General features: G+C 47.6%; 12 protein-coding genes across 12 annotated transcripts; 3 read left to right on the top strand and 9 right to left on the bottom strand.

The window, feature by feature from the left end:
- Window positions 1-29: 29 nt before the first annotated feature.
- N7519_004138 (fungal specific transcription factor domain-containing protein) lies at window positions 30-1,572 on the bottom strand (the record flags this gene model as incomplete). Its single annotated transcript, XM_057290914.1, has 4 exons — window positions 30-601; window positions 656-882; window positions 957-1,385; window positions 1,442-1,572. The coding sequence occupies 4 exons, from the start codon at window positions 1,570-1,572 to the stop codon at window positions 30-32; spliced, it is 1,359 nt and encodes a 452-aa protein (XP_057152116.1).
- Window positions 1,573-2,948: 1,376 nt separating this feature from the next.
- On the bottom strand, window positions 2,949-3,862 carry N7519_004137 (uncharacterized protein; the record flags this gene model as incomplete). The annotated part of the gene is made up of 3 exons (XM_057290913.1): window positions 2,949-3,134; window positions 3,204-3,436; window positions 3,508-3,862. 3 exons carry the CDS (start codon window positions 3,860-3,862, stop codon window positions 2,949-2,951), a joined length of 774 nt encoding a protein of 257 aa, XP_057152115.1.
- Window positions 3,863-3,896: 34 nt separating this feature from the next.
- Window positions 3,897-5,003, top strand: N7519_004136 (uncharacterized protein; the record flags this gene model as incomplete). Its single annotated transcript, XM_057290912.1, has 2 exons — window positions 3,897-3,911; window positions 4,038-5,003. 2 exons carry the CDS (start codon window positions 3,897-3,899, stop codon window positions 5,001-5,003), a joined length of 981 nt encoding a protein of 326 aa, XP_057152114.1.
- A 697-nt stretch (window positions 5,004-5,700) lies between these two features.
- Window positions 5,701-7,134, bottom strand: N7519_004135 (uncharacterized protein; the record flags this gene model as incomplete). Its single annotated transcript, XM_057290911.1, has 2 exons — window positions 5,701-6,188; window positions 6,252-7,134. 2 exons carry the CDS (start codon window positions 7,132-7,134, stop codon window positions 5,701-5,703), a joined length of 1,371 nt encoding a protein of 456 aa, XP_057152113.1.
- A 1,159-nt stretch (window positions 7,135-8,293) lies between these two features.
- N7519_004134 (putative LPS glycosyltransferase) lies at window positions 8,294-9,396 on the bottom strand (the record flags this gene model as incomplete). The annotated part of the gene is given in 3 exon segments (XM_057290910.1): window positions 8,294-8,371; window positions 8,390-9,190; window positions 9,241-9,396. The coding sequence occupies 3 exon segments, from the start codon at window positions 9,394-9,396 to the stop codon at window positions 8,294-8,296; spliced, it is 1,035 nt and encodes a 344-aa protein (XP_057152112.1).
- A 6-nt stretch (window positions 9,397-9,402) lies between these two features.
- Window positions 9,403-9,684, bottom strand: N7519_004133 (uncharacterized protein; the record flags this gene model as incomplete). Its single annotated transcript, XM_057290909.1, has 2 exons — window positions 9,403-9,611; window positions 9,672-9,684. 2 exons carry the CDS (start codon window positions 9,682-9,684, stop codon window positions 9,403-9,405), a joined length of 222 nt encoding a protein of 73 aa, XP_057152111.1.
- A 417-nt stretch (window positions 9,685-10,101) lies between these two features.
- Window positions 10,102-11,530, bottom strand: N7519_004132 (FAD-dependent oxidoreductase; the record flags this gene model as incomplete). The annotated part of the gene is made up of 3 exons (XM_057290908.1): window positions 10,102-11,247; window positions 11,301-11,338; window positions 11,410-11,530. 3 exons carry the CDS (start codon window positions 11,528-11,530, stop codon window positions 10,102-10,104), a joined length of 1,305 nt encoding a protein of 434 aa, XP_057152110.1.
- Window positions 11,531-11,962: 432 nt separating this feature from the next.
- Window positions 11,963-13,800, bottom strand: N7519_004131 (uncharacterized protein; the record flags this gene model as incomplete). The annotated part of the gene is made up of 5 exons (XM_057290907.1): window positions 11,963-12,190; window positions 12,244-12,367; window positions 12,416-12,662; window positions 12,716-13,326; window positions 13,382-13,800. 5 exons carry the CDS (start codon window positions 13,798-13,800, stop codon window positions 11,963-11,965), a joined length of 1,629 nt encoding a protein of 542 aa, XP_057152109.1.
- A 1,943-nt stretch (window positions 13,801-15,743) lies between these two features.
- On the top strand, window positions 15,744-17,695 carry N7519_004130 (hybrid sensor histidine kinase/response regulator; the record flags this gene model as incomplete). The annotated part of the gene is made up of 3 exons (XM_057290906.1): window positions 15,744-15,881; window positions 15,922-17,132; window positions 17,215-17,695. 3 exons carry the CDS (start codon window positions 15,744-15,746, stop codon window positions 17,693-17,695), a joined length of 1,830 nt encoding a protein of 609 aa, XP_057152108.1.
- Window positions 17,696-17,896: 201 nt separating this feature from the next.
- On the bottom strand, window positions 17,897-19,690 carry N7519_004129 (uncharacterized protein; the record flags this gene model as incomplete). Its single annotated transcript, XM_057290905.1, has 4 exons — window positions 17,897-17,932; window positions 17,992-19,240; window positions 19,318-19,468; window positions 19,516-19,690. 4 exons carry the CDS (start codon window positions 19,688-19,690, stop codon window positions 17,897-17,899), a joined length of 1,611 nt encoding a protein of 536 aa, XP_057152107.1.
- Window positions 19,691-20,085: 395 nt separating this feature from the next.
- On the top strand, window positions 20,086-21,701 carry N7519_004128 (Zn(II)2Cys6 transcription factor; the record flags this gene model as incomplete). The annotated part of the gene is made up of 4 exons (XM_057290904.1): window positions 20,086-20,374; window positions 20,428-20,711; window positions 20,790-20,914; window positions 20,966-21,701. 4 exons carry the CDS (start codon window positions 20,086-20,088, stop codon window positions 21,699-21,701), a joined length of 1,434 nt encoding a protein of 477 aa, XP_057152106.1.
- Window positions 21,702-22,309: 608 nt separating this feature from the next.
- N7519_004127 (uncharacterized protein) lies at window positions 22,310-25,071 on the bottom strand (the record flags this gene model as incomplete). Its single annotated transcript, XM_057290903.1, has 6 exons — window positions 22,310-22,543; window positions 22,610-22,759; window positions 22,822-23,075; window positions 23,365-24,171; window positions 24,354-24,507; window positions 24,568-25,071. 6 exons carry the CDS (start codon window positions 25,069-25,071, stop codon window positions 22,310-22,312), a joined length of 2,103 nt encoding a protein of 700 aa, XP_057152105.1.
- Between the last annotated feature and the right edge of the window lie 699 nt (window positions 25,072-25,770).

Genomic DNA, 25,770 nt, shown 5'->3' with positions numbered 1-25,770 from the left:
GGGGCATGTCAATATTTGTTTAACTCATTCTAAATCACATTACCGAAGAACATATCTTCAAGCGAAGGAAATTCCTGTTCAAATCCCCATTCATTACAAGCCCAGGACTCACCAGAATTATGAGTTGGCTGCGCCATATGGATCCCTGTGTGATCCCCTGCCATCGAAGTCACACAATCTTGCTCAACCTTATCTGCAACGTATTGCTTCACGATGTTTAGAGACCACCGGCTCACAGGCTCGGCTTTGCCTCCACGTTGAATATGAGAGACGGCCTGTTCCATGAGAACAATTATACTGCACACGTCATCCAAATGGGCCACAAACTCGGCCAGTGTCACCATGGCAAAGGAACAAAGCACGTTTTCGTAAGCAGGATGGACATAAGTGGTCAAATCTGACATGGAGACAAATAGATTCAAGAGTTGATGCGACTGGTTAATCGCGAACCGGATTAACGGGAGGGTTGGTTCCTCCGGTGTAGTTCCGGAGGTGGTAGTTTCCTCGGGTTGGGTTTCGTTCATATGTTGGAGTGTGCGACGTGCCAGAATCAGGTAGGCGCAGGAGTATGCAAACCGCAATGGTTCGGAAGAATCAAGCTCTATAATAAACAAAATTAGTGTTTATGTAAGTGCTGCGATTATAAATTGCTTACTATAAATGTTCTCCTGCGCGTTTCGCAAGTTGTCGATCTCAGGCCAAACAGCACTTCCCTTTTGTATCTCGTTTGAGCTTATCATTTCCCAGAGGAGTCGATATAACCTGACTCCAGCCAATACAAGTTCATCCCGCGCATTGTATGATGGGAAGTCGAGGACTCGGATGCATTCGTCAAAGTACTGACTAGGTATGATCGGTGGACGGCCAGAGCCTACGGAAAACCTAAGACCGGCGTTAGATTCTCTTGATTTAGACATTGGAGGAATCGAAATTGGGTCATTGCAATTGCAACGTACTGTAACTGACAGAGGCAAATCAAGTTCCACGTGCGCATTATTTCTTGTGCATGGGCTCGTTCGCGTCCATCGGCATCGCTAGTCTTTGGAAGCTGCCCAAACGGAGTAGTCATAATCACCCGCATAGCCGCGGTGCCACTGAGAAGCCATGAGGTACTATGGTCAGGGCCCAAAGTCGGTCGTAGGTCCCACATGGAGAAAATCAACATCGACTGAATTGTGTCGAGTGAAGTAGTAGAAGAAAGATGTGCCTGGCCCAGCAGCCCATGAATATGACGATATAAAGCTTGATGAGTTGGTGACCCGTGCAAGGATGGGGTAATATGGAGACCTGCCAAGATACAAGTACCAAACAGGAGCGGTGATTTGGTGCGTAGCTGAACAGGGTCTGTACTCATGAATAACCAGCGGTTGGATAATTTCGAGAATCTGCAAAGTCAACCTCGGGATATTTATCCAGAGAACATTGCTGGGAGCGTTCTTACCCTTCAAGAAGCGTGACAGCAAGTTCCTCGGAAACTATGCCGTTGGTTATAATGTCTTCAGTGCTATCATCACTGCTCGAGGGTTGTTCATATGAAGTGATGTTCTGTCGGATCTCTTGGATAACATTCATGGGTGCATCGCGTGCAGTTTGTTCGATAGTAGACGGGGTGGCCTAGAGTATCCAATTAATTATATGGCTAGTATACCACGTAGGTAACTGAAATTTACCTCTTGTCTATTCCGGTAGTCGCTAGAACTGCGGACAGACAGGAACGCTTGAACTTGGCTCAAGGCGGTTTCCACCGCACAAAGTCTTTTTTTTCTCCCATCAGTATATTGATAGGGTTTAGCAAAATCAGCCATGAGAGGGTATACCGTGCATGGTAGTCATGGCTCGTCACAGAATCCACCTCCGCCTGTCCGGGATGGTTGCGGGAAATGCCCTGGAACGAGCATCTAATCCTACAGATTGTCAGACATGAAAGCTCAGTGACCCGACACAATTTTTCCAACTCTGGGTTGCTACCGAAGAACATCACAACGATGACATCGTTCATAATTTCCCGTTTCGCATCGCGTTTTCAAGCGCCGACAAGCTTCGCAGGAGCGCGCTTTGCTCACTCTTGGCTTTCCTGAGACGTTTCTATTTCGTCTTTGCTTCCCAATACATGGCTGGTTCAAAGACATGATCAGTTGATGAAAAATGGAGTTTAGTTTGGGGGATTTGGAGTGGAGAGGAACCAAGGTGGGGGTGTATCCCTTGAAGAGGACGAAACTGTCTTATGTTTTGCCTGCAGGTTAGGCTCGAGGTTATGAACTCATCAACTATATAACTACCTAGGTACGTAATTATCCTATGTGTGTAACATCCATTAAAAGCACATGTTCTATTATGTATATTGTCCATCTGGATTGCTACATACCTGACTTCTAAGGTTGAATCTTTTATAGCAGACCCATCTCTCCTCCCTACAGCAAGACTTGACTAGACCCGAAATCAGCTTACTGGAGTCTAAGTTAATACCATTGAAACTATTGACAGAACAGAATAGATAACCCACCAACTCTCGAGCAGCGAAAATCATTGAAGCCCCCACCTTTGGCTTGCTATCACACCGATAACTTCCACTACTCCACTTCAAGTCTTCAATCCAACTTACGTTCTTTATCAGATCCAATTCATTGTGTTGTCGTATTGGGTCTAGCAGTAAGATACATCGAACTAAGCATAAAAGACTGGAGTATGTGTGGGGCCAGACTTTATATCCGTTGCTGTGGGTAATATAAGGGTCTACTCGGGTATAACGTCTAAAACTGAGATCTGCTAGGTAGTATCGATTTATAGATTTATCAACTTGTTTCATGAAAATGACTAAATACATCACTGCGTAAAATGCGGCAGCACCGCCAAACCTTAGAAGATCAACCTCACCACCGTCGATATCCGATAAAATACAACCAAACTCCAAGCCATTTGCCGACCCAAGAAAAAGAGGGAACACCGGTTTACACCGTATTCCCTGCTAGATCGCCGAGGTAATACTCAGCGAGGGTCTTGAACGTTTTGGATGTCGACATCCGGTCGGATAATCCGTACAGACCAGAAGAGCGTACGATAAGGGATTGTGATCCCTCATCAAAATAGGCCTCCAATACGCGTGCACGCTTGCCTGCCAATGAGATGAGTAAAACCTGTAGAATACTCAGTCAGCAACACCCAAACATATAATAGAATAGGGAAAGGGGATCATGAAGAATTACCGGTGCTTTATGATGGTGAAGCAAGCGAATCTTTTTTAATTGACCCAACATTAGGCGAAGGATGATCAAGAGCTCTCCACGGAAACAAGTTTCATTGTCCGCCTCCAAGTCGTTGTATATGACTGCTTTAAAATGCGGAAATTGGCCCCCAGCAATATCGGTCGTGCTAAAAGTGCCAAATGCGGGAGAATCGTACTGGTACAGGCTCCCGCAAGGGGGTATAGTCACCAGGACTATCGACTAGTGTTAGATGATGGAGCCGACAGAGATAGCTCCATGTAAGGGTGGACTTACTCCTTCGAACCCCAAGGCGCGCTATCGAGGAAATCTACATCGTGGAAGGCATAAGATTGCCAGTAGATATGAGTGACATATGCACGATTGTATGGGTCTGTAAAAGCAGGATTCTCAGGTGAACAGGCCTCATCGAGTATCTCATCGCTGGGTTGCGGGATGTCGTGTCTTGGCGCAAAGAAGTGTGGCTTGAGCTCCGAGTTTTGATCGAGAGTCACACGGCAGAGGTTGACGTTCAATTTCTTGAGTCGAGTCACGTCAAGTTTGTGCACATCAATATTCTGGATGGAAGACTCAAGATCAACCAAGAACATACGTTGCTTCAGGTGCCGACTTGTTTCCTGAGCTTGGTTCTTTGGAGACATGTTTTGTAGAAGAGGGATGTGAATCTGTACGGTGATGGATAGCTTGAAGGTGAGTGATGAATCTGGACAAGGACGACTGGATCCCGGGCTTTTAAGTCAGATCCCTAGCTAGGATGAATGAAAGAACAAACAATAAGATGGAGTGGAGAGTCAATGTGATGGAATGTGACGAGAGGAGCTGCCGAGCGACACGCCAAGACTCAAAAGTGACCTCGAGGAAAAGACGATCCACGACCAAGAGCTTCTGTCTGCTTCTAAAATTGGTTATAAGCAGTTTCTGCTCCTCCGAGTGACTTGGAAGATACACAAAGCAGACACAATCGTCAATGAACTGGCCACAAAGGACAAGGATTGGATACAGAAAGCCAAGAAAAAGCTTCTCTCTTACCAGTCGTGGGCCACGTACTGTGAAAGTGTTGAGCTCGCAGAAGAGCGCTCTTCTGAGGGCTCAGGAGAGCCCTCAAAAGCAACACCCGAGGGAAACTTTGCCATTGTTCGACACTACCAGCGCGAGGTCACAAAGTCCAAGCCCGAAGTCAACCCTCAAGCCTTCGACACGCCTATCGCAGCTCGAACTCGTGGAAAGGTAAATGATCCCCTAGATAAGGAATGGCGAGACTTAGGTTGGATCCTTTTGAAACCCCGACCAAAAAGTCCAACCAGTCTAGCAAATTCAGCCTCGAAGATGATAGCCCAAGCCGCACCCCAAGTTCAGGCCCCAGTCCCCAGCCCTGGCCCTAGTCCGCCAAATACAATCTCACGGGAACTAGACAAAATCTTGTACCCTCCGACAAAGGACGAACAAATTGTGAATACTGCGCTGATAGTATTTCTCAATGCTTTGACAACCCACTTCGACTTTTACTCGAACTGGACATTGCACAGAAAGCCATTTGTTGCTACCTTTGAAAACGCTCAGTTCGAAGCAAGGACGGACGGGTATCTTGACAGTCCTGGCGAAAAACCCAGGGTCCTTATCGAGGTCAAACCTGTTCTAAGGTTTAGCAATCTCCTGGCTATTCAGATGCAGGAGGGCGCCGCCCAAATGGTCGCTTGGATCAAAAGCGATGGCGACCTAGCTCAGCGTACCAACACCACGTATGCATTTACCCCTTCTGAACGCAACTACGAGTACTACTAATATTACAATAGGCGGTTTCATTTATCGCAAGATCGGCATGAGGTGTTCGTGACAGTTGCTAAGTACAACCAGAAATATCTCGATTACCTGAACAATAAGCTGCCTTTATCTTTGAAAGAGAATCCATCATTCTTAACTATGCACCAATACGGTCCATGGAATATCTCAAAGGAATCGTCCATAAAGGAGCTAGGGGCGATCATGTTGGCAATCACCTTGCGAGCTGAGGAGGAGATCAAAAACGAGAAAAGAGCAGGATAGTTCGCACATCATTTCGTGTACTTATCATACGTTGTTTGCGATTTTAGACAAGGCGATTGTATTTATTGTTACTGCATGTGTTGTATGTGCTTCTTTCTGTTTTGGTATTTATGCGCGTTTATCGACAGATCTCCTGGCATATTCTAGAAAGTGCAATTCAAAGCATCATGTATCTATTCCCACCAATGAAAGTTTCATACATATACTATTCATTCATTTCAACTCAATAACACCATAAATCTTGGAAAAGGATCAAGACGAATATATCTCACGTAGCTGAAGCTCCGGGCACTTGAATTTAGGATCAAGTCCCTTCTCAAGCGACAGGTCAATTGATTGTCCATGCTGAAGAAGCCGAGCGACTTTAACAGCATCCAAGGCACCACGCGAAAGGGCAAAGATCTTATCCATTTCCTCAAGACTGCGCCCGGCAGTCTCAGGAAAACAGATAATAGATGACAGGTATCATCATTGCATTGCAAGCCGCGAAAATGACAAAGTATGTCTGCCCCATGCTGTTGAACGCAATGGGTGTCACGGCCGTGAGTAAAATGCTGACTGCCCAGGATATGCTGATGCTGAAGCTGTTGATGGTCGTGCGTAGATGCAAAGGTGCAATCTCCGCAGCGTAGAGATATGGAATTGCGCCAAATCCGATGATGTAGCTGAAATGAAACAGGAAAATGAAGAAAACAGCACCCCGCATTGCGAGTGGGTTGCCTGTTTGGGTTCCGAGGCCAGCTACTAAAGCCAGACAGACTACGTTTCCGATTGCACTGCCTAGAAGCAACACACGGCGACCAAGTCCGTCGATTTTGAAAACACAGAAGGCCCCGCCAATGGGACCGACTAGCTGATAGACTGCAGCTAGAACCGTCGATGTTGAATTACCCAGCGAAAGATTGTTTTCGAAGATTGCGGTTGCTAAAAGCGCAGAATAAGTCAATGCACTGTATAGATATGGGATGGATGGTTAAGGATACGAACTGTAAAAGGTGATGACCGTAGAGCCGGTGAGTTGCAAGAACAACATGGCCAAAGCAGCAATACTAGCTCGATGGAAGGTTCTTTGCGGCCCCATGTGGAATATTTGACCAAGTGACTTTTCCTCAAACAAGTCCAGCGATGTTTGGACATCCTTGATTTTTGCTTTCACGACTTGATCATCAACACATATATCTTCAAGAGCTGCTAGAACCTCACTAGCCTCACAGAGTCGGCCTTGTCGGACAAGCCACCGGGGGGATTCTGGTAACAGGTAGATGAACACCAAGACAGCAATGGAAAGCAGCACCACAAATGCGAAAGGAAATCTCCAGGCGACGCTGCCTTGTGTGAATGACATTCCAAAGTCGAGAAAAAGGGCAAGGGCACAGCCAAAACCGCTGAATATTCCCTTCATGCCAACATGAGCACCACGCTTGTCGGCAGGCGATATCTCAGATTGCCAAAGAGGAATTGTGGCCAGTAGAACACCCGTGCCTAAACCGAGAATAACTCGAGATGTTGTGAGTTGGGCGAGAGAGCCTGCGCTAGCCATAAAAACAGCTCCAACGGCTTGGACGACCGATCCAGCCATTATTGTGCGTCGCCGGCCAAGTCTGTCACCTAGCCATATACACGAGAGAGTTCCAAAGAACCCCCCTATTGTGTAAGAGGCCACAACAAGGCCTTGAACCGTTGATGCATGTGGTTTATCATCGGCAGCAGCAATATCGATTTCGGGGAATTGTTCTTCAAAGTTCTTCAGTGTCAAGACACCCCCAAGTAGTGAGGCATTGTAGCCTATTGTGAGGATTCCGGGCATGAGCACCCCGAGGATGGCTGCTACATGGAGGCTATTGCCACGAAGGCCAAGGAATCGTGGCATGTGTATAACTGGGTGAGGATCGGGGTAATATAATTATAATGGATCGGCAGGATTGGAGTCAACGTTGATCAACGGATCGACGAAGTTTTCTGTGCAAGTCAGACTTATCAGCGGCTGCCGACTTGATGAAATTTCCGAGATTTAAAGAAATTGGGGACAGTTGAGACCCGGCTATCTCGGCTCGTTGGTGTCAGGCTCTAGGCATTCCATTATTTTGTGCATCGTCTCCTCATTTCCAGCGGGCTCAAGTAGGATGTTTAAGCCACATGACCAGAAGGGAACATGCAAGGCTATTGGACTCATTCCTCTCAGCTTGCTTTAGGATCCAGAGCTTCCAATGGCCAGGCTGGCGATATTTGGAGAAGCAAAAGAGAAAGGACAGGACAGGCCCTTGCGACAGGGCTGAAGAATGCACAGAAAGGGAGATTAACAGGAGAGAATGAAGAAGTGGTAGACGGTCTGGTAGAATTGTTGAAGAAAATCCAATGTTTGGAGTAAATGGTACTCAAGAGCCGACGCAAGGGGAAAACTGCCACATAAGGGTCTAGACATCTCCAAGTCAACGCGCTGAATACTTGATGCGCTACAACATACGGAATATGAAGGAAATGGGACAGATACTTGTATGATAATCATAAAACCGCAATACAAGTGAAAGGAAGGTAACTTTTATTATAGACCACCTATTTTGACCACTTAAAGTAAACAAATATAACATCAGGAGCATACCTACATACGCATGTAGGTATTAGTCCTCAATCATCGATAAAGCCTACCGGGCCGACCCTAAAGGACTCCATTTTCTAAGCTCTGCCCTATCAAATCGAGCATAAAAGCCCGAAACTTAATCCCAAATGCCAAGGGTTGAGGAATTCCAACTATGGAATGATACTGTACAATTGGGTTACAATTCGATTAATTCGTTTACATGGCAGTGTGGCCATTTTACAAATGCAAACTATACATGTTGTGGCAACTCCTTTCAGGAGCAAGGAGTTATGGAATAACTTCTGAAGCCGAGATCTTAGATACCAAGTGTTGACCCAACCCTCTCCCCATCCAGCTTTAACAGGGCTTTACTCGAGAAAATTAAAGAAAGGTATTATGCGGAGGTCTATATATAAATGCCACATAAAGCTAACCAGCACTTGAGGCAAGGCTAATTGAAAAGGTATCCACCGGGGTAAACAAACTCCTTGCGCTCAATCGCTCTGCTCGACCATGGCACATCTTCATCCTTTCATTGTGAGTAAACAGTTTCCTCACCAGCGACCAATTGGTGGATATTACGCCTGGTGCTGTATACCATATTCCAAGCCTGCTCTTCGTGGAAGTCAGCCGCGTTGTTGTTCTCGATATCTGAATCCCGAGAAGCCGAGCCGGCCTTTCTATATGTACCAATCAAGTTGGGAAATGGAGCCCAGCATTCAATCTTGTGACGCCCATTAGCACCCGCGCACAATTCACTCAGGGCATCGTCTACCGGCTTATCCAGATGATCGATGGAAAGAGCTGAAAGAATGCTCCGAGCGCCCCTGGTCGTAACTGCATAGCCAAACATGCAGCAGCCCATTTCCGCCCGATATATAAATCGCGTCGAGTCCTCGGCCAATTCTGGATATTGTTGTTTCCACTTTTCGGTGGGCCCACCCCAGGTGGCTCGGTGGTGGACCCTTGGAACTGTGGGGTCCATGGGGATAGCGTAGAAGCTTGTTTCGTTGGCGTTCGGGCCCGAGGCACACCCACCGATCCAGAAGAGATCCCAATCTGTTCCGTAAGGAGCTTCTTTAGATACGTGATTGGTTCCTTTCAAAGCGTGCAACCCGCGCGCAAATTCCTCCAGCTGGGATTTGAGGCTCACGTCCCAGTCTGCGTCATCTTCCAAGATCAAAGCTGTCGAATAGTCATTGCTTATCACACTGTAGTTTTCGGATGTTAAAACGTCAGCATTGCCTTTGGACACTGAGAATGGGGTGGGGCTGTGCTTGACCAATGCATTCATGTGCGCACGCCAACATGCCACAACAGTGGGCTTCACGCGTGAGGGGTCCAGACCCTAAGAAAGCATAAGGAGATTGTTTGGAATTTATTGAATGGGAAGCGTACATCAGGCATGGCCTTGGGATGTAGATCATCGGGTCGCACTCCGTCGAGCCATTCCACCTTGAACCCTGATATCGAGGCTGCTAATGTCAAGAAATCGCGCTTGTCGGTCCGTTCTTTCATACTGATCGCATATATATGCTCAAACTGAAAATCCATGTTCAGTCAGCAACCAAATCGATAAGACGGTGGGCAATTTCTAACCCCAAGAGTGCTGTTTTGGATATGTTCAAAGACACTACCGCCTAAGGTGTTCCGAGAGAGTTCGGGAATCGAGATAGACCATGTTTTATCGCCAAAGCTTCTGACGAACGCCGTGCACAGCAGATAAAGTAGTAAGGGCCGCCACAGCGGCCATTTGGAGGATTTTTCTCCTGGCGATCATAGTGAGAGGCGCTAACAGCAATGAGGATTAATGAGAAAGGTATTCACACCACATCGCCACATTGAAAGTGTTGAATTCCAAGTCAATCTTTCAAATATCACACAAGGATCATTGAGAAAGAAACTTTTTTTTTCCCCTTTACATTCCTTAAGTGCCGAGAACAGCTTGCTATGAATGCATCGCATGTCCAAATGCGGATGTGACATACACGTGATGTGGGCCCATGGGTGTTTGTTGCCTTGTTTATCAGGCCTCAAATTGCAACTTCGGGAAGGTGCAACGACAATTAACCACCTTCAAACTCTTCCTGTATTAAAATGCATATCTCACGAGGTCTCAAAAATTACGAGCTATATGAATCACAAACCAGGATTGCTTAAACATCTCAAAATACCTTTAACGAATCCATTTCATCGCCAGCTGTTCAGGCATTGGCTTGTCGGGATTTATCCATTCTTAGGCTGGGCCCTTGATCAGATTTACTTAGACTTGACTGTCATTCCGTTTTGCACCAGGGGACTTTGCATAATTTTGGACCAATTATGCATTTTTAGAGTGGTCTCCTCGCTCAAACGAACTTCCTCCCCTGTCCGCATGATCATCTCCTTCTCGTACATCTGTATAGCCTTGGCACGTTCCTCCGTGGTGAAGTCACCCTTATTCCAGAATGACTCAATTGCCTTGCATGCAGTGTAAGCGTCCTTCATAGCGTGATTGAGCCCCTGGCCACGCTGGTAAGTCATCGGATGGGCAGCATCACCCGCCAGAGTTACCCGGCCTTGTTGATTATCCCACCGATGCTCCGGGAGACTTGGGTCCCAGTTTCGAAGCTTGGAATACCAGACCTCGTTATCGGGGGACATCCACTCAAAGGCACTGCGCCAGGGGTCGACAAAACGACGGGCCAACTCCTTCTGGTGGACAGCGTGTTCTCGCATGGTTCGTGTATTGACATAGTCGCGCGGTTCTGGGAAGGAGATGTAGTGGGTAAAAATCCAGTTTTCTGGATGGTCTATATCGTCTCCGTCATGGAGGTTCATCCAGCCACAATAACCCTCAGGATGAGGACCGACCTGGTGAACCGGATGGTGGGGATGGGCACGTAGAAACAGGGCGTGCTCACGCGTATGCTGAGTGAAACATATAGTTGCGGCGTAATCAATCGGTGTTACTTTGGCGGCTTCTTCGCCGAGCAGCAGTGTACGTGTGGTCGAGTGTGGACCGTCGGTCGCAATGAGAAGACTACCAATCACCTCTGTGCCGTCCGTGAACTTCGCAGTGACATGTTCGCCGGCAGGAGATTGAGTGATATCACAGAGACGCTTCCCCCAACGTACGTCGATGCCTTGAAGCAACATTGCCCGGAATTTGTCTCGGCGCAGACGGTACACTTTGGACGACTTCAGCTCGGTGATAAGAGCTCCACTCTCACCATTGATCATGGGCAGTCTGTCATTGTGCGTGGTGGGGATGTGCGGGTCAACCTGCGCCTGCTTGAGTCCGGCCAAAATATCCGCGGGTACGAGGTATTGCAGTGGTTCGTAGCCCCAGTGCAGTCCTATACTCCAGTTTCGTTTGCGAGTCGGTGCTTCTTCTTTTTCGAAAATTAAGAAAGGGATCCCGGCCTAAAGCGTGTATTGTTAGTGTGGTAGATTGAGACACGACCGCTATCTCCCACCTTTTTCAATCCATGGGCTAGCGCGAGACCAGCCGAGCCTAGGTAGATGTCAGTTATTCGCGAGGAATTTCCGATTTTGAAATGGGTCGGGAAAAGGAGGAAGGCTTACCAGCGCCAACGATGAGGACCTTTTTACGGTCGCTGACAACAGGTTGAGATGTGTTTGGAGGGGTATGAGTCGTGCTGTTCTCTGTACCCTCGTATTTACTCCGCTCCTCGTGTGGATTCATGACGGCGATTCTTATACTTCTAGAAGAGAATGAAAATCTGTCAAGGTTGAATTTCAATAATTTATGTAACTTCCTGTCGTGGCTCGGAATTCATCGAAATATATTGTTGGGCTACGCAACCGCAACAAGCGGTGTGATGCATGTACGGTTGCGGTAGAGCCCAAAGCAAGGGGTAAAGTACGCAATGCCGAGAACCACCTGGGCATGGAACCATGTGTTATGTGCTTAGATAGGCATGTCAAGTGTGCGATCATTTTGATATTGTGAGAAAATACCGTCTAAAGATTTATCTACCTCATTTCCCCGCCATGATAACCAAGCGCTAAATCCATCATATTTAAAGATGAATGCCAAACGGAAAACAAAAAGCAAGTCTATCTATCATCCCTCTATTAAAAAAAAAAAAGCCCGAAAAGAAGTCGTAACAAGGTTTTAGATAGCAACTGGGCCGGCACCCAATCTATCTTTAGGTCCGATGCCCTTGTGCCGAACGGAAACAATACCAATTATCAGCCCAAGCCCAGCTAGGCCGACAGAGCACCAGAGACCGGTAGCGTATTGTTCCGCGAGACCGTGTCCTTGCTGGATATCGACGGCATCGGTAACAGCAGCGGAGATAGCCAATGCAACGCCGGAGCCAATTTGGAATGCAGTGTTCAGCTGGTTTATGAGGTTAGCATATAGAAGCTATGGTGCAGGAAGGCAAAACCTACCATGCCGCCAGCAAGGCTCTTGACTTCAACCGGTACACTTGTGAGTACCACAGTGCTCGTCGTCACGAAGATAAAAGACACGGATGAGATACTGATAAGGGAGGTGGGGAGAACATTGAGCCAACTGCGAGAGTTAGTATAGTGTGGTGCAAAAGGAAATGGAGATACATACAAGCCTGATTCAGGATTAGAAGTCAAAGCACTCGAGATGGGAGCGACCACAGCCAGAACCAGTCCGATAATGAGAAGGTGCTTTCCATTCATGAATTCGAGGAGTTTTCCTGTTCCAAGAGAAACAATAAAGCCGATCGCTCCCATAGGCAAGAAGCGAAGGGCCGTATCACCAGCGGAAAGCTTGTCCACTTCCTGTGCCATAAGGACGATATAGTAAATAACGTTTTGGTAGGTGCCATAGCCAGCTGTGTATAATTAGCACTGCTCGAAGCACGATATCGGGAAATAGGCAACTCACTGAAACCAATAACCCAGAGACCGGCGAAATTGCGAATCTTCCACAAAGAAAGCGGCATGATAGGGTTGCTGACGTATTTCTCAAGGATTGTGAATCCAACAAGAAGACCAACTGCCAAGATCAGCAGCACAATAATGAACGGCTGGCCCCAGCCGTAGGTTCCACCGCTGGACAGGACGAATTGGAGCAGGATCAGGCCAGCTGTCGACATCACTGCGCCAATGTAGTCCATTCTTTCGTGCTTCTTTTCGGAAGGAACATCGCTTGGGAGGACGATAAAGCCCAAGATTCCCAAAGACCCAGTGATGATAACAATCAGGTAGAAGATGTATCTCCAGCCCAACGAAGAGGTCAAGAAACCACCAAAGATGAGACCGGTACAGAATCCCAGGGTTCCCGAAGCTCCATAGATTGACAGTGCACGGGTGCGATCAACACCACTGAAGTAGGAACTGATGATGCCAATAGCAGATGGCACAGTCATCGCAGCTCCAATACCTTGAATGCCACGGAACACCGTAAGTTGAATAAACGATTGGCCAAATCCAATGGCTAGGGTCCATACAGAAAGCCAGGCAAGACCTGGACAGAGGATCTTCTTTCGTCCATATCTGTGCAGGTTAGCATTATGCCAAAGTCTTGGGACAATCGAATGAAGTGTCTTACCGATCAGACAAAGCACCGGCTAACAAAAGGAAGCCACCAAACGACAAAGTGTATGCAGAAATCATCCATTGCAAGTCGGTACTAGACACGTCGAAGTCCTGTTGAATTGACGACAAGGCAATGTTGGCACTCGTCATGAAGACATTATCTAGAAACTGAGAGCCGGAGGTGACAAGCAAAATCAAAGACCCTTTCCAAGAAGCCAGGCGACCGAATTGGTGCGGGATCTTCTCGAAAATAAGGGTATCCTCGCTGCCAGCCGGAGAAGGGAGCAGTTGTGCAGGTGTAACAGCGCCCGAGAAGTCTGGACTCGAGATTATATTAGGCTCGATTACTTTTGGGGCTTCCATGGTTGGTGTTTCACCACCACCATGTGCCTGATGGCCACGCGGTCGACTGAAATAGTCGACAATGCCCATTGTGATTGTGAAAATGAAATTAAGATGGAAACGGATGGCCAGGGTAGCATTTGGTACCTACTTTCATACTAATATACGATTTACTATCAAACTAAAAAATCAAAATCTTCAATCGATCCAGTTTAAAAAGTGGAGTGATGCCTTTCGGATTACCCTTTTGAGCAAGATCTTAGAATGGAGCATGTTCTCTCGGGTTACCTCTTTGAGATGGAAGACCCACGATAAACCCACGAGGAGTGGAGGGGAGGAATCACTGGCCCTGTCGTTTCGCACATGCGAGATGGTATATGATTATCGTGATTAAAATATGGCTCTGACAACGCAATGCATATGCATCGCGGCCCTATTGCTCACACTTTATTGAGCCAACGCATCAATGGCGTTTTGAAAATGGCTATCGGCTTTGGAATCTACAATTTTGCTAAAAAAAAAAACTTAAAAGTTATCGGGCCGAGCGCTAAGACCCACGGCATGCCGGTAGGGACTTGTTGGCCAAGTTGATGTTTTAGGGCTACTCCAAGGCTGGATTCTTCAAAACTATATGGACTTAAATAAAAGTACCTATAAGATTTAGCTAGTATTTTGAATTTGCGCAATAGAAAGTGTTTTCTATGTCAACTATTTTTGGTATCTGGTCAAAATTCGGGATTCGCCACGCTGATTTTTTACTCTCCCGCCGCGACAGCTCATCCCACGTTCATCATCCACCGGCCGTCTTCTAGACCTCTGGTTCTCCCAGAGTGGGGGACTAGTCTTTTGCGCTGTCGAAAATTTCAAAATATCCTTAATTCTCCTTTTAGCAGGTTGCATATTCCGTGCTCCATACGGAGTACGACTCTTAATGTAGGAGGAAGCGCGCGGGCTCCACTCATCCTACAACGTGGCCATTGACGAATGACCTCTATTTACTGGACTTGTCAAATTGATGAATAATGGATAAACTACGATATGTACCTAGAAAGCAATGACTCCCCTCCAACCCTCGGATCACCTTTGCCAAGCCAAACGTGGTCAATGGGAACATTTCTCTCCTGCTTTTGCCAAGCTGATCGCCAGTCAAGCAAAAGCTCTGACCAAGATGACCAGCATGACCAACCATTGATGATTGGTGATGATCTATCTGCTATATCTAAACGTCTAAAGCCTGCATGGCGGAAGAATACCATGGTATAGAATTCGTACATGTGACTCTTCGCACTATAGTGTGCTTCAGAAACATATATTTCACTTTTTGTTATACTAATTCGCCGTTACTAGGTTGCAATATTCTATATATACTTCTGCATAACTGGAAAGGCTATGCTTCGTACAAACCCGCAATTTACTCTGTCCTCTGTAGTAATTATGAGATGTCTCCCTGTCAGACTAAATATACGTAGGAATTAGGACTATGCATACTTCACCGACATTATGAGTCGCGCACAAAGTCAAATTCATTAGGATTAAGATCACCACACACGAAATTTAAAAAGTCAAAGCAGAGCTCACTATATCCGAGGCTTCTCTCGTCAGGTAGGGCTCGGCTATTTGAAGTTCAATGACGTCACGATGCAGGCCATGTGCCAAGCCTTCAGGGTCACCCCCCGTGGACATCACTTTGGTCTCTTTTGCCAATCACAACGTTTTGGAGGATATTCACCTCCACATTGGGACTGAAGGGGAATCCACAATGACGTACAATATTATATATCGTCATAGCCCTGCCTTTGACTGGGATCTCATAAAAGCCAACACATATTGGCTTACACATTGGCTTATAATCATCAATTAATTTACAGACATTCGGGAAGATCGACGATCGCGGTTCAGCCTCACCTGCCATGCGCGCCACCCGAATCTTTTGCTGGTAACACTTCATTGGGCAGTCATCAAACATTTTCTATCAGTGTCCGACGTCTCTTCCATTGATATTGGAAGAAGCGCGAATCGGCGCGAAGAAATAGATGACTTTCACTTTCAATCAAAATGTCTCGGCACAACAGCTGGCTGACCTCCTACCTAACGGCGTCGCCATCCTCAGCCACCGATATGAACTGGTCTCTGTGAATCGCCGGTTCCGTGAACTCATCCCGTGCCCCAGCGTCAACTTCTCCGAGTGTTGGTTACGCTCGGTCCATCCAGACGACTACGACCGGGTGCTCTACTGGGTATCGGGAGGTCGCGACCTCCAAACTACCGCTACGTTTCGAATACCACACGCGTGACCCGGACTCAATTTGGTGTGTCATGACATTGGATCGACTGGATGATAAAGATGTACAATGCTTTGGACTAGGCGACGGTGGCGTGTTTATCTGTACAATCGCAGATATCACCCCGGAGAAAAAGGCGGAACTTCTACAGAGGCAGGCTGCGGAGGAGGCGCAGGAACGCAAGAAGCAACAAGAGCGATTCATCGATATGATCAGTCACGAAATTCGCAATCCTCTGTCTGCGATTGTACATTGCACGGAGGATATTCAGGAGGCCATCTATAACAAGAAGCCGGATGAAATCTCAGTCACGAGCATCACCGAGGCAACCGAGACAATCAGTCTCTGCATCAGGCATCAAAAGAAAATAGTCAATGATGTTCTCACCTTTTCAAAACTTGACGCGTCGATGCTGCCGCTGTCGCCACGGAAGGTCCAGCCACAGCGACATCTCACCATTCCGATGGCGATATTCCGACCAGAGCTCCGAAAGCACAGAATCCACTTCGAATACAAGGCCGATGTTTCCTATGCCGAATGCGGCATTGATTGGGTCATGGCAGATCTAGATCGGATGGGCCAGGTTCTCGTCAACATACTCTCGAACGCTATCAAATTCACCGCCCAATCGGAGGGCCAGCGATCGATCCGAGTCTCAGTGGGTGCTTCAATCGAGCGTCCAACTTCGTACCCGCCAAACATCGTCTTCTTCGATTCAGGTGAATCAGCACTCCGCCAAGACGGGACTAATAGTTCTGAATGGGGAAATGGCGAAGTTGCGTATATCATGGTCGCCGTCAAGGACTCTGGTATTGGGGTCACCGAGCAAGCCCAGAAACGGCTCTTCGAACGGTTCAATCAGGCAACTCCCAAAACCGAAAGCATTTACGGTGGCTCTGGCCTTGGCCTCAACGTATGTAGGAAACTCTGCCACCTGCATGGGGGTGAGATTGGCGTGAGCTCCAAGAAATGCCATGGAAGCACGTTTGGGTTCTTTTTCAAAGTACGCAGGACAACCAAGGAAGCTGGTGAAGGGGATCAGGGTTTCGACGTTTCTGCCCTCGACAAACTCTGTGTTGATATCGAGTCGCTGGGAAATGAAATGCGCGGTGTCAATGAAATGACAGAAGAACCCCAGATGTCAGAAAACCCCCCCTGAAGATATCATCTTTGAGGCACAGCCAGGTGGCCCAAAGGACGCAGACACAATTCGTACCCACAGTATAGCTCGCGAGGTCGAGAATGAACAGACCCAGCGGGCGGATCAAAGTCCTTCAGATGAAGAGAAACTAACCGGCGACGGCCAGCGTATTCTCTTGGTTGAGGATAACGTCATCAACAGGCGAATAATATCTCGCAAGTTGAGTACACTGGGTTTTAACATGTCGGTAGCGAGCAACGGACAAGAGGCTGTGGATGCGAATAGAGATAACCCATTCGATTGCATTCTCATGGACCAACAAATGCCCGTGATGGATGGAAACTGTGCCGCGAACGCGATTCGTGACATTGAAAAGGAAACTGGAACACACGTGCCCATTCTGGGAGTCACCGCGAATGTCAGAGACGCACAACAAAAGGAAATGATCGATGCTGGAATGGATGATATCATCTACAAGCCTTATGGGACTCATGAGCTTGTTGAAAAGATCAATCGCTTGCTTTCTAAGGAAGGGAACACCCGGGCCATGGCAGGATTCTGAATTTTTGTAAATTTTTGTCGCATGCGAGACGTGTATTTGTTTGTACGATAGCCTGAGAGAGATGAATGTACCAATATGATAAATCAACCGTATAGATTGACAGTGCTAAAGCTCTGTTCACAAAGGATACCATTTCATTGTGAAAGAGTCTAGGGCGGAGAGACTCAATTATATCCCGATAAATGCAAAAAGAAAATGGCTCTATGAACGTTTCGTAAACACCAACGGGCATCCATCCTGTGTCAAGAGTCAGTAAACGGTACGAACGGAGCGATACCAGAAGGTAGTGTACTAACCATTGGAAACAGTGTAGCAAAAACTCGAATCTCCTCTGATCTGTCCGTGGCATGATGTTCCCAGTCAAGTTCCAGCGCCGCTTTCCCTATCATACCAGCCATAGACAACGGCACGTACTTTCTTGCGAGGCAATCGTGCGGTCCGGCACCAAATACTAGCCAATTCTTAGTCTTGGACTCGGCATCCCCGGAGATCCAACGCTCAGGATCGAAGTTATCGGGATTAGGGTAAACATTCGGATCATGCAAAGCCGGATAACAGGATGGGATGATCATAGCGCCCTTGGGGACGGTATAGTTGGGCGTGACAGGGAAGTTCTTCGTTGCGAGATATGGAACCATAATAACAGGTGGACGGTGGCGCAAGAGCTCCTTGATGACCGCGTTGGTGTATGTGAGCGACTCGAGCATCGGAAGATCGAAGGATTTGTTCTTATCACCACCTCGAGCAGCCAGGTTTTCTCGACGCAATTTATCGAGCACGTCGGGCCGCTGGGCGAGGATTTGGAATAGCCAAGTTGTGGCACTGCTCGACGCATCCTGAGAGGCAAAGAGGAAAGTGAACAATGTCTCTCCGATTTCCTCGTTCGTGAACTCGCGGATCATGTTCGTTGGCTTCTCGGCGTCGGTCTCCCCTGCTGCGATTCGTTCCTGGTAGCGCTTGGATTCCATCATGTGGAGGACCCAGTGGTCTACGATGCACGTTGGCGTCGCGCCAGTCGCCATGTTGGCCTTGCATGCAGCTGCGCATTTTGAGAACTCGGCGTGCACAGCGTCGGCGGTTCGCTTCCCGAGCCAGGGCTTCGTGAATGGAATGTACATCGACAGAGGCACGTTGACTAACTCGAGGGCGGCTGTGGCGAGGTAGAAGTCGTCTGCAATCTTCTTGACCGCGGCCTGGGAGATATAATCACCGAAGAACGTGCGACATGAAAGTGCACAGTTGATCTCGCGAAACATGGTCATGAATTCCTTTGGTTGTCCCTTATTTTCCCTGCTGGCGGCAACGAATTTGTCAAAATAATCGGACAGAACCTTCTCTTGCACCGGTAGGTATGTAGCCATGGCCCTGTTGGTAAATAGAGGAGTCAACCCCCTGCGGTACTCGGCATGATCTCTGCCCTGGAGAAAGACCCATGCTTTGTGGCCTAGGATATCCTTGGCGATCGGTACTATACATGGCTCGGCGTATGCGGGTGACTTGAACACTTTGTGCGCTATGTCTCTGTCGGAGGCTAGAACGACAAATCTATAGTAAGTTGTGTTAGTTTGAACAATTTGGTGGGATGGATAGAGTCTGATGACATGACAGGTGTTCGTGCTTACTTGTGGAAGACGGATACACAGCTAAGTGGTCCACTCGCCCATTGTGCAAGATACCCTTCGAACCTCGGGTGCAAGGCTTGTATGAATGGTCCCATGAGCGGTATCTTGAGTGGAGGTCCAGCTATAGAGCCTTTTCGTTTGATATACATCACTAGAGACTGATCAGCAAATTCCTATGGTCTTGGTGGCTCTGCTTACCTTGGTCATAGACTAATATGGCAATTACGAAAGTTACTGCATACTGCCAGACTGAAAAACTCGTCAAGGAAGTCAAGTGGCCTTGAAACTTGAGTTGGTTGGAAGGCCATATTTGCGGCAGCTCATTCTGAGCGATGGAGATGTTGGGCATCTCGAAAGCCATGTTGGAGTTCATGGTGGTAGATGATAGGGGCAAGTTAACTAACTGACCCTTCTTTAAAACAGGCAGAAAACACCTAGGTAGTCCTGGAGGGCAGGTTTCTTTGTAATGGCATGATATACTGGGATACCCACGTTACCCGATTAGGACTAGACTCCGATGCCAAGCAGGGGTAAAGCGGGGTCTAGTCCTCTTTTGATTTGGGCTCGGGACATTAACCTGAGGTCCACATATAACGGAATAATCGCCAGGGAAGTTCAATATTGACCCGACTTCTGTCGAGACTTGCGTTTGGGACCTTCCAACTCTTTGATTCGCATCGCGATCCCAAAAGCGGTGTGGGGTTCCAGCTTGGGCTATTCTTAGAGCGAAAACATTCCCCACTGGATGTCCACGAATATCCTTGCAAAATGCGTCAATCTCTCCGCCGGTCCTGTGCTGCATGTGCCAAGTCAAAGTCCAGCTGCGATCTCCGCACACCGCGCTGTTCTCGCTGCATCAAGCGGCAAGTCGAATGTGCCTATGCGAACGAACCTTCGACGGGGCCGGCAACTTCCGGGTGGCAGAATGGGACATCAACAAGCCCACTAGATGGATCCGGGACTTTAACCAACTACAGATTCGGGTCTCTTGATCCGTTTGATTCGTATCCGCAGACTAGACTTCCTCGAGAACACGTTCAACGTCTGATCTACAGCTGTGTGTTGGCCTCCAATGAAGCATTGAGGATGAAACTTAGCTTACCCATTTAGTCCTCCACAAAATCGCCTTCCAATACTACCCTCTCGACCTTAATGCGACTTCAAACCCGTTCTTGGTCTCTTGGTGGCCACTCGCACTAGGGGATCCAGCACTATTTCACGTCTCTCTTCAGACGGCATGTCTTGACGAAGAGTTGCTGGCGCAGAAAGGGTTTCAGACCTCTGAACTTCTTATGGTAGACTCGGTGGCTCTACTGCGACGCAAAGTTGAATACATGTCACTGGCTGTTCAAGATGGGACTATGAACTCAGTCATCACCTTGGCAACCATTGAGGTGAGATACTACCATAACCACCCTCTTTTCTGGCTGTTTTGTAATTTGGACCAATCCCTGATTATGTATGACTCTTAGTTCGGTAAAGGAAATATAAAAGTCGGTGAAATGCATGTCAACGGATTAAAAAGGCTGGTCGACATGAGAGGCGGCATCAACGCAGTAAGGCAGACAAGCCCACTTACCGCGAGGATGGTCAGCTGGTAAGCCAAACCCTTTGCGACCTAGAGGACTGCTATTGACATATTCGAAAGGGTATCGATGCTCATCATGGGTCATCCTCAATTCGAGACCCAGGATGACTTCGGCATTGGAGATGGCATTCCTCCCATCCCCGAATGGCAGTTTGACTCAACCACGCTCGACGATCAGTTATTTGATCTCAACACCATTGAAATGGACTATGCCGTTAAGAATGTCTTCAGTCGTCTGCGCAACATCTTCCAGCGAGCGCGCAATATACCTTTACCTGCCACACAACTTCACGACCTTACCTGTTTTGTCATACACCGACTCCTACTCTCCGCTCCAGCTACGGCAATACCACCGTCATCACCGACGACGGAATCCATTCGCTACGGAATCATACTCTACATGTTCATTGCTCAGGGACCAACATATTACTCGCATGCAGTCATACAGAATACGATTGTGGTTCGATTTATGGAGCACCTTGAGCATCTCGCATCAACGCGGGTTTATGATTCACTTGATGTCTGGTTTGCTGCGGTCGGACTGGTGGCTTCGGCTGGCACGGCTCATCACGGGTGGTTTATGAAGAGGGCACAAGATATAGCTGCCGCTCTGCAACTGGGCAACTTCGGTGACACCCTCACCCACATCAAGACCATTTTGTGGTTGGAGAAACCGCAGAGTGAAGATCTCTTTCGATCTCATTGGGATACTATCTTCGATTTCAAGGATCAATCAGTACTACCGGACCTCTCGATATCGGTGTCACCATATAGCAGTAGCGTGGAATTTATATGAAATACAGTTTCATTCAACAGTTTCTATGGGCAAAGCATGACTTGTCAAAAGCCTGATCATTGAAAAGATCTTCATACATGACATTATCATAATGAGCATCGCGACCCAAAAGGAGATGGCTACCTGTGAGACGCGATCAAACCACAGCTAATTGGTCTGCCGAGCGGGCGTTTAATCAGCCATCGGCCAAGTCAGCCTTCTGTCAGTGATATGTTTTCTTCCACGCTAGAGGTAACTGTTGCATTGCCATAAGTATGAGGTGTAACCTATTAGAAATGCCACAACTACACAACCGTCTAAGGCCTGGTTCCGACCATGCCTATCACGCCATTGTTAGCGAGCGCAGAACTACACGATCGCGATTTAATTTGAGACCGCTCATTCTGTCAGTTAGACAGTCCAGATAACATGACAAGCGTGTTTTCCTTAATGGATACTGTGTTCCCAGAAGGATCGAATTATTTATAATTGTGGCCAAGATCTACCTCCGTGGCCATATCTGCATATATGTCTCGTAGAGGCAAGGCACCGCCGATGCCTTAACCTGAAACCAAAGGTGCGTGCACAAAACAGTAAATTGTGCGTGTGCACCAAATCCAGCCCCCAAATCAGGCTGTTTCAGCGCGGGCCTTCAGATCCCTGTGGAAGATATCGAAATGGGCACGCATCTTCTTCCCGAGCAGAGAAGGACTCATAATGAACGCAAGGAGACCCTTCAGATCCTCCGACTGTGTGAAAACAGTCGAAGCCCCATCGTTGGCCGGTTCGATATGGAATTTATGCAAACCAGCAATGGTAGCTACGGGCGGGCCTTGCCAAGAAAACAAGCTCTCGGTGTTGTCCTTTTTTGGTGAGAATCTTCAGCTTAAGTTCTTTTTTTTTGTGTTAGGGGAAGATGTTATTCTCACCTTGACTTCGGCGACGAATTTGAAGTTCTCGATGTTTACTTCGATTTTGTCGCCTGGGGAAAGTTCTTGTGAGGTCTTGGTGCTGTCCTTGAGCTCGATGCTCTTGAGCCATTCCGTATGCCATTCTGGGTATGCTGAGAAGTTGAGGAGCTGGTAGGGAGAACTGGTCAGTTCGTTTCGCCAAGGATTTGGGATTCAGGGCTTATACATACAATCTCGCGCACTTTTGCGGGTGGCGCGGCTATTTCGATTGAGCTTGTGATCATGACCATTTTGTCGGTGGTGTGGTTAGGGAGGTTGGATGCACGAGAAAGGGGATATAAATCAATGGTGTTCTTATGAGGGAAGTGCGTGGATGTAGGAGAGTGCATATCCTTGCTGCATCCATCGTGGACTTCCCCACCCGACCTCAACGCTCGCTCCTTTTGTTGGTTCTTGCGTCCCATCACATGTTGATCATGCGTTCCTAAATATGAGCACAGAATGATTATTTTGAAAATTGAATCTAGGTCGTCTAATCAACTTGTAATGATATATAGATCATAATCCAACCCCAAGATTATGTAGCGGTCATGAGATGGTCAATAAGGTCATTAAAAATCCCAATCTACCCATGACGAGTCATATATACATGACAGACGTGAAAACCAATATCTATATATATGCGCAATTTTACGTGCTTCGAATAATGCACCTGCATGTACAGACCAAAGCTCAATAATGAGGCTCCTGACTGATCCTGCTGACCCGCCGACCATTGTTCTGCTCTCTGTCCGCAGCAAGCGTGGAGGCGAATTTACTTTTCGCGCGAATCTGCGGTCCCTTCCAATAGAAAATATAGATAGGAACCACGACCAGACAAGAAAGACAAGCCAGAACGGTGCTTGCATACTCGACATGCCACTTGTTGCCGATGTTTTTGTACATAGGCGACGCATACATGGCCGAGATACCAGCAAGAAGATCACGCGCGAAAGCATTACCACCAGTCGCAGAAGCAGAGTAGACACCATAGGAAGCGACCATGTAATCAACAGAGGAAAGGTAGATGGCATAGTTGGCGATACCGACACAGCCGGAGAAAATCATTGATCCGATCCAGTGGACGTTTTTCGAGTCGCCGAAGGATGTCCAGGCGAAACCGAATAGACCGATGGGTTCGAGTGGCGCGAGGAAGAGAAGCCATTTGAGACGGCGTTCGGGTGGGATGGCGGCATCGCCATATCTGAGTCGAAGCCTTTGATCGCGCCAGAACCACGGGAAGTAGCTGAAGTAGGCAATGAAGTAGGCGGCGTTGATGGGAATAACTGCCCATGCTTGAGCGAGTGTACCGAAGCCCCAGCCTTGCTTGTATACTATGGCGAAGCTCTCGAGGAAGGTGAAGATCAGAGCATCGGAGAAACCGGAAAGAAGAGAGAGACAGAGGACGATGGGCTCGCGCAGAAGCATGTAGAATGGACGCGCCCAGATCCTGCCGGCTTCCTTGAGGGAGACACGGGGTTTCTTGAGCTCGTTTGGTCCGTAGATGTTCGGGTCTTCTCCGGTTTTGCGGCGGCGCTTAGCTTCGTTGTCCATGATAATGGTGGAACGACTCTCGGCGCATGAAAAATATAATGAACTGGGTAACTGCTCCGAAGATGAGTTGAATCCAGAAGAACCATTGCCAATCAAGGACTAAATATCAAACATAGGTGTTAGAAATAGGTCGGAAACCGGTACATGGGGAAAGGAATGGTTTGCTTACATCGCGCAATTGGTCCTCCGATAACACCACCAATACTAGTACCGATAGTAGAGGACAAAACGATGAATGCGAGAGGGAATTGTTGTGTTTCGGGCTCGTAGATATCGGCAATAAGACCGAGGGTGACACTGCCACCAGCAGTAGAAAGACCACCCTAGATATTATGTTAGTTTACCGAATTATGAAGACACTAGCTTGCCGAGGAGAAACCAACCAATGCACGAGCGACAACAAGACTGCCCCAGTTGGGCGCAAGGGCTGCAGGGAGTTGCCAAATGTTGATCAGGAACATGGAGAGCTGAAGGATAGGCCAGCGACCGAATTCCTCGGACCAAGGAGCCCACAGCTCACAACCAATAGAATAAGTAACCAGGTAAGCCATCTGGCCTGTGCGAGCATGCTGTTCGCTGATGTGGAAAGCCTCGGACAGACCCTTGACAGCAGCCGGGTAGACCGAGGTGTTGAAGTTCATAGAAACCTGAACGAAGGCGACCGCAGCCAGATAGGTCCATTTCTTCCATCGTGGCCAGCAGTATCCCAGGATTTCATAGCATTCTCCTTCCTTTAGCTCGCGCTTTCCGTCGGAGCGTTCAGTCTCTTTTTTCTGAAGCGCGGCGGATAAATCGACCGGCGCGTTGGACTCGCTGTCCGTGCCATTGGCAGACGATCTACTCTCGCTGTGAACAGCTTGCGCTTCTTGTTGCTCTGGGGTAGACATCCTGGGAGGGAGCAAAGAGTAGAGAGAAAAGGTTTGTGGACCTTCTCCAGGTGTTATATGTACAAACACGGAGCATGTACAAAGTATGTGCAGACTTTTTCGTCGGCTTTCTTGGGAGTCCACGGGCTGAAACCGGATTTATAGTGGATCTACACTGCAGAGTGGTGGCGCCCGTGGCGTACAACGTAGTATAGATTAAGATATAGGCATTGTGATTTTGATATAATTGAAGGTATTAAAGATCTCAGCATTTGTATCTGTATACAGTTACATAGTCACATTATCCACCATATTTGCAATCCTCCAGTATTTCAGTGATTATCTAGAAAGAAAAGACAAGAAAAAAAAAGAAAAAAAGACGTCGATTTGGGTGATCTGCCCAAGCTCCCTTCCTTTCTTGGCATTCCCCACTTAATTTGACGTCAGAGTCCTTCTTCTATTGCCCATCTCTGCATATTCAACAGTGGATTTGTCGAATATTCCAATGTTCTGATTGCCACTTAAAGACCTGGGGAAATCAATAAAGCTACCTATGAAGTCATTACGGGTTCCAAGGGTGGAATAACGTTCAATTAGGGAACCACGAGGACCTATATAACCAATTATAACCAATCAGGGAATATCTATCCCTATCTATGTCAGCCGGGAGATCTTCGGGCATAACCCGAATTCGTTCATAACTGATACACAGACCTCATT

Source organism: Penicillium mononematosum (assembly GCF_028829835.1).
Source record: "Penicillium mononematosum strain IBT 11891 chromosome Unknown utg000002l:1.0-8112719.0:1.0-8118358.0, whole genome shotgun sequence".
Lineage (NCBI taxonomy): Eukaryota > Fungi > Ascomycota > Eurotiomycetes > Eurotiales > Aspergillaceae > Penicillium > Penicillium mononematosum.
This window is presented reverse-complemented; position numbering and strand designations above follow the sequence as displayed.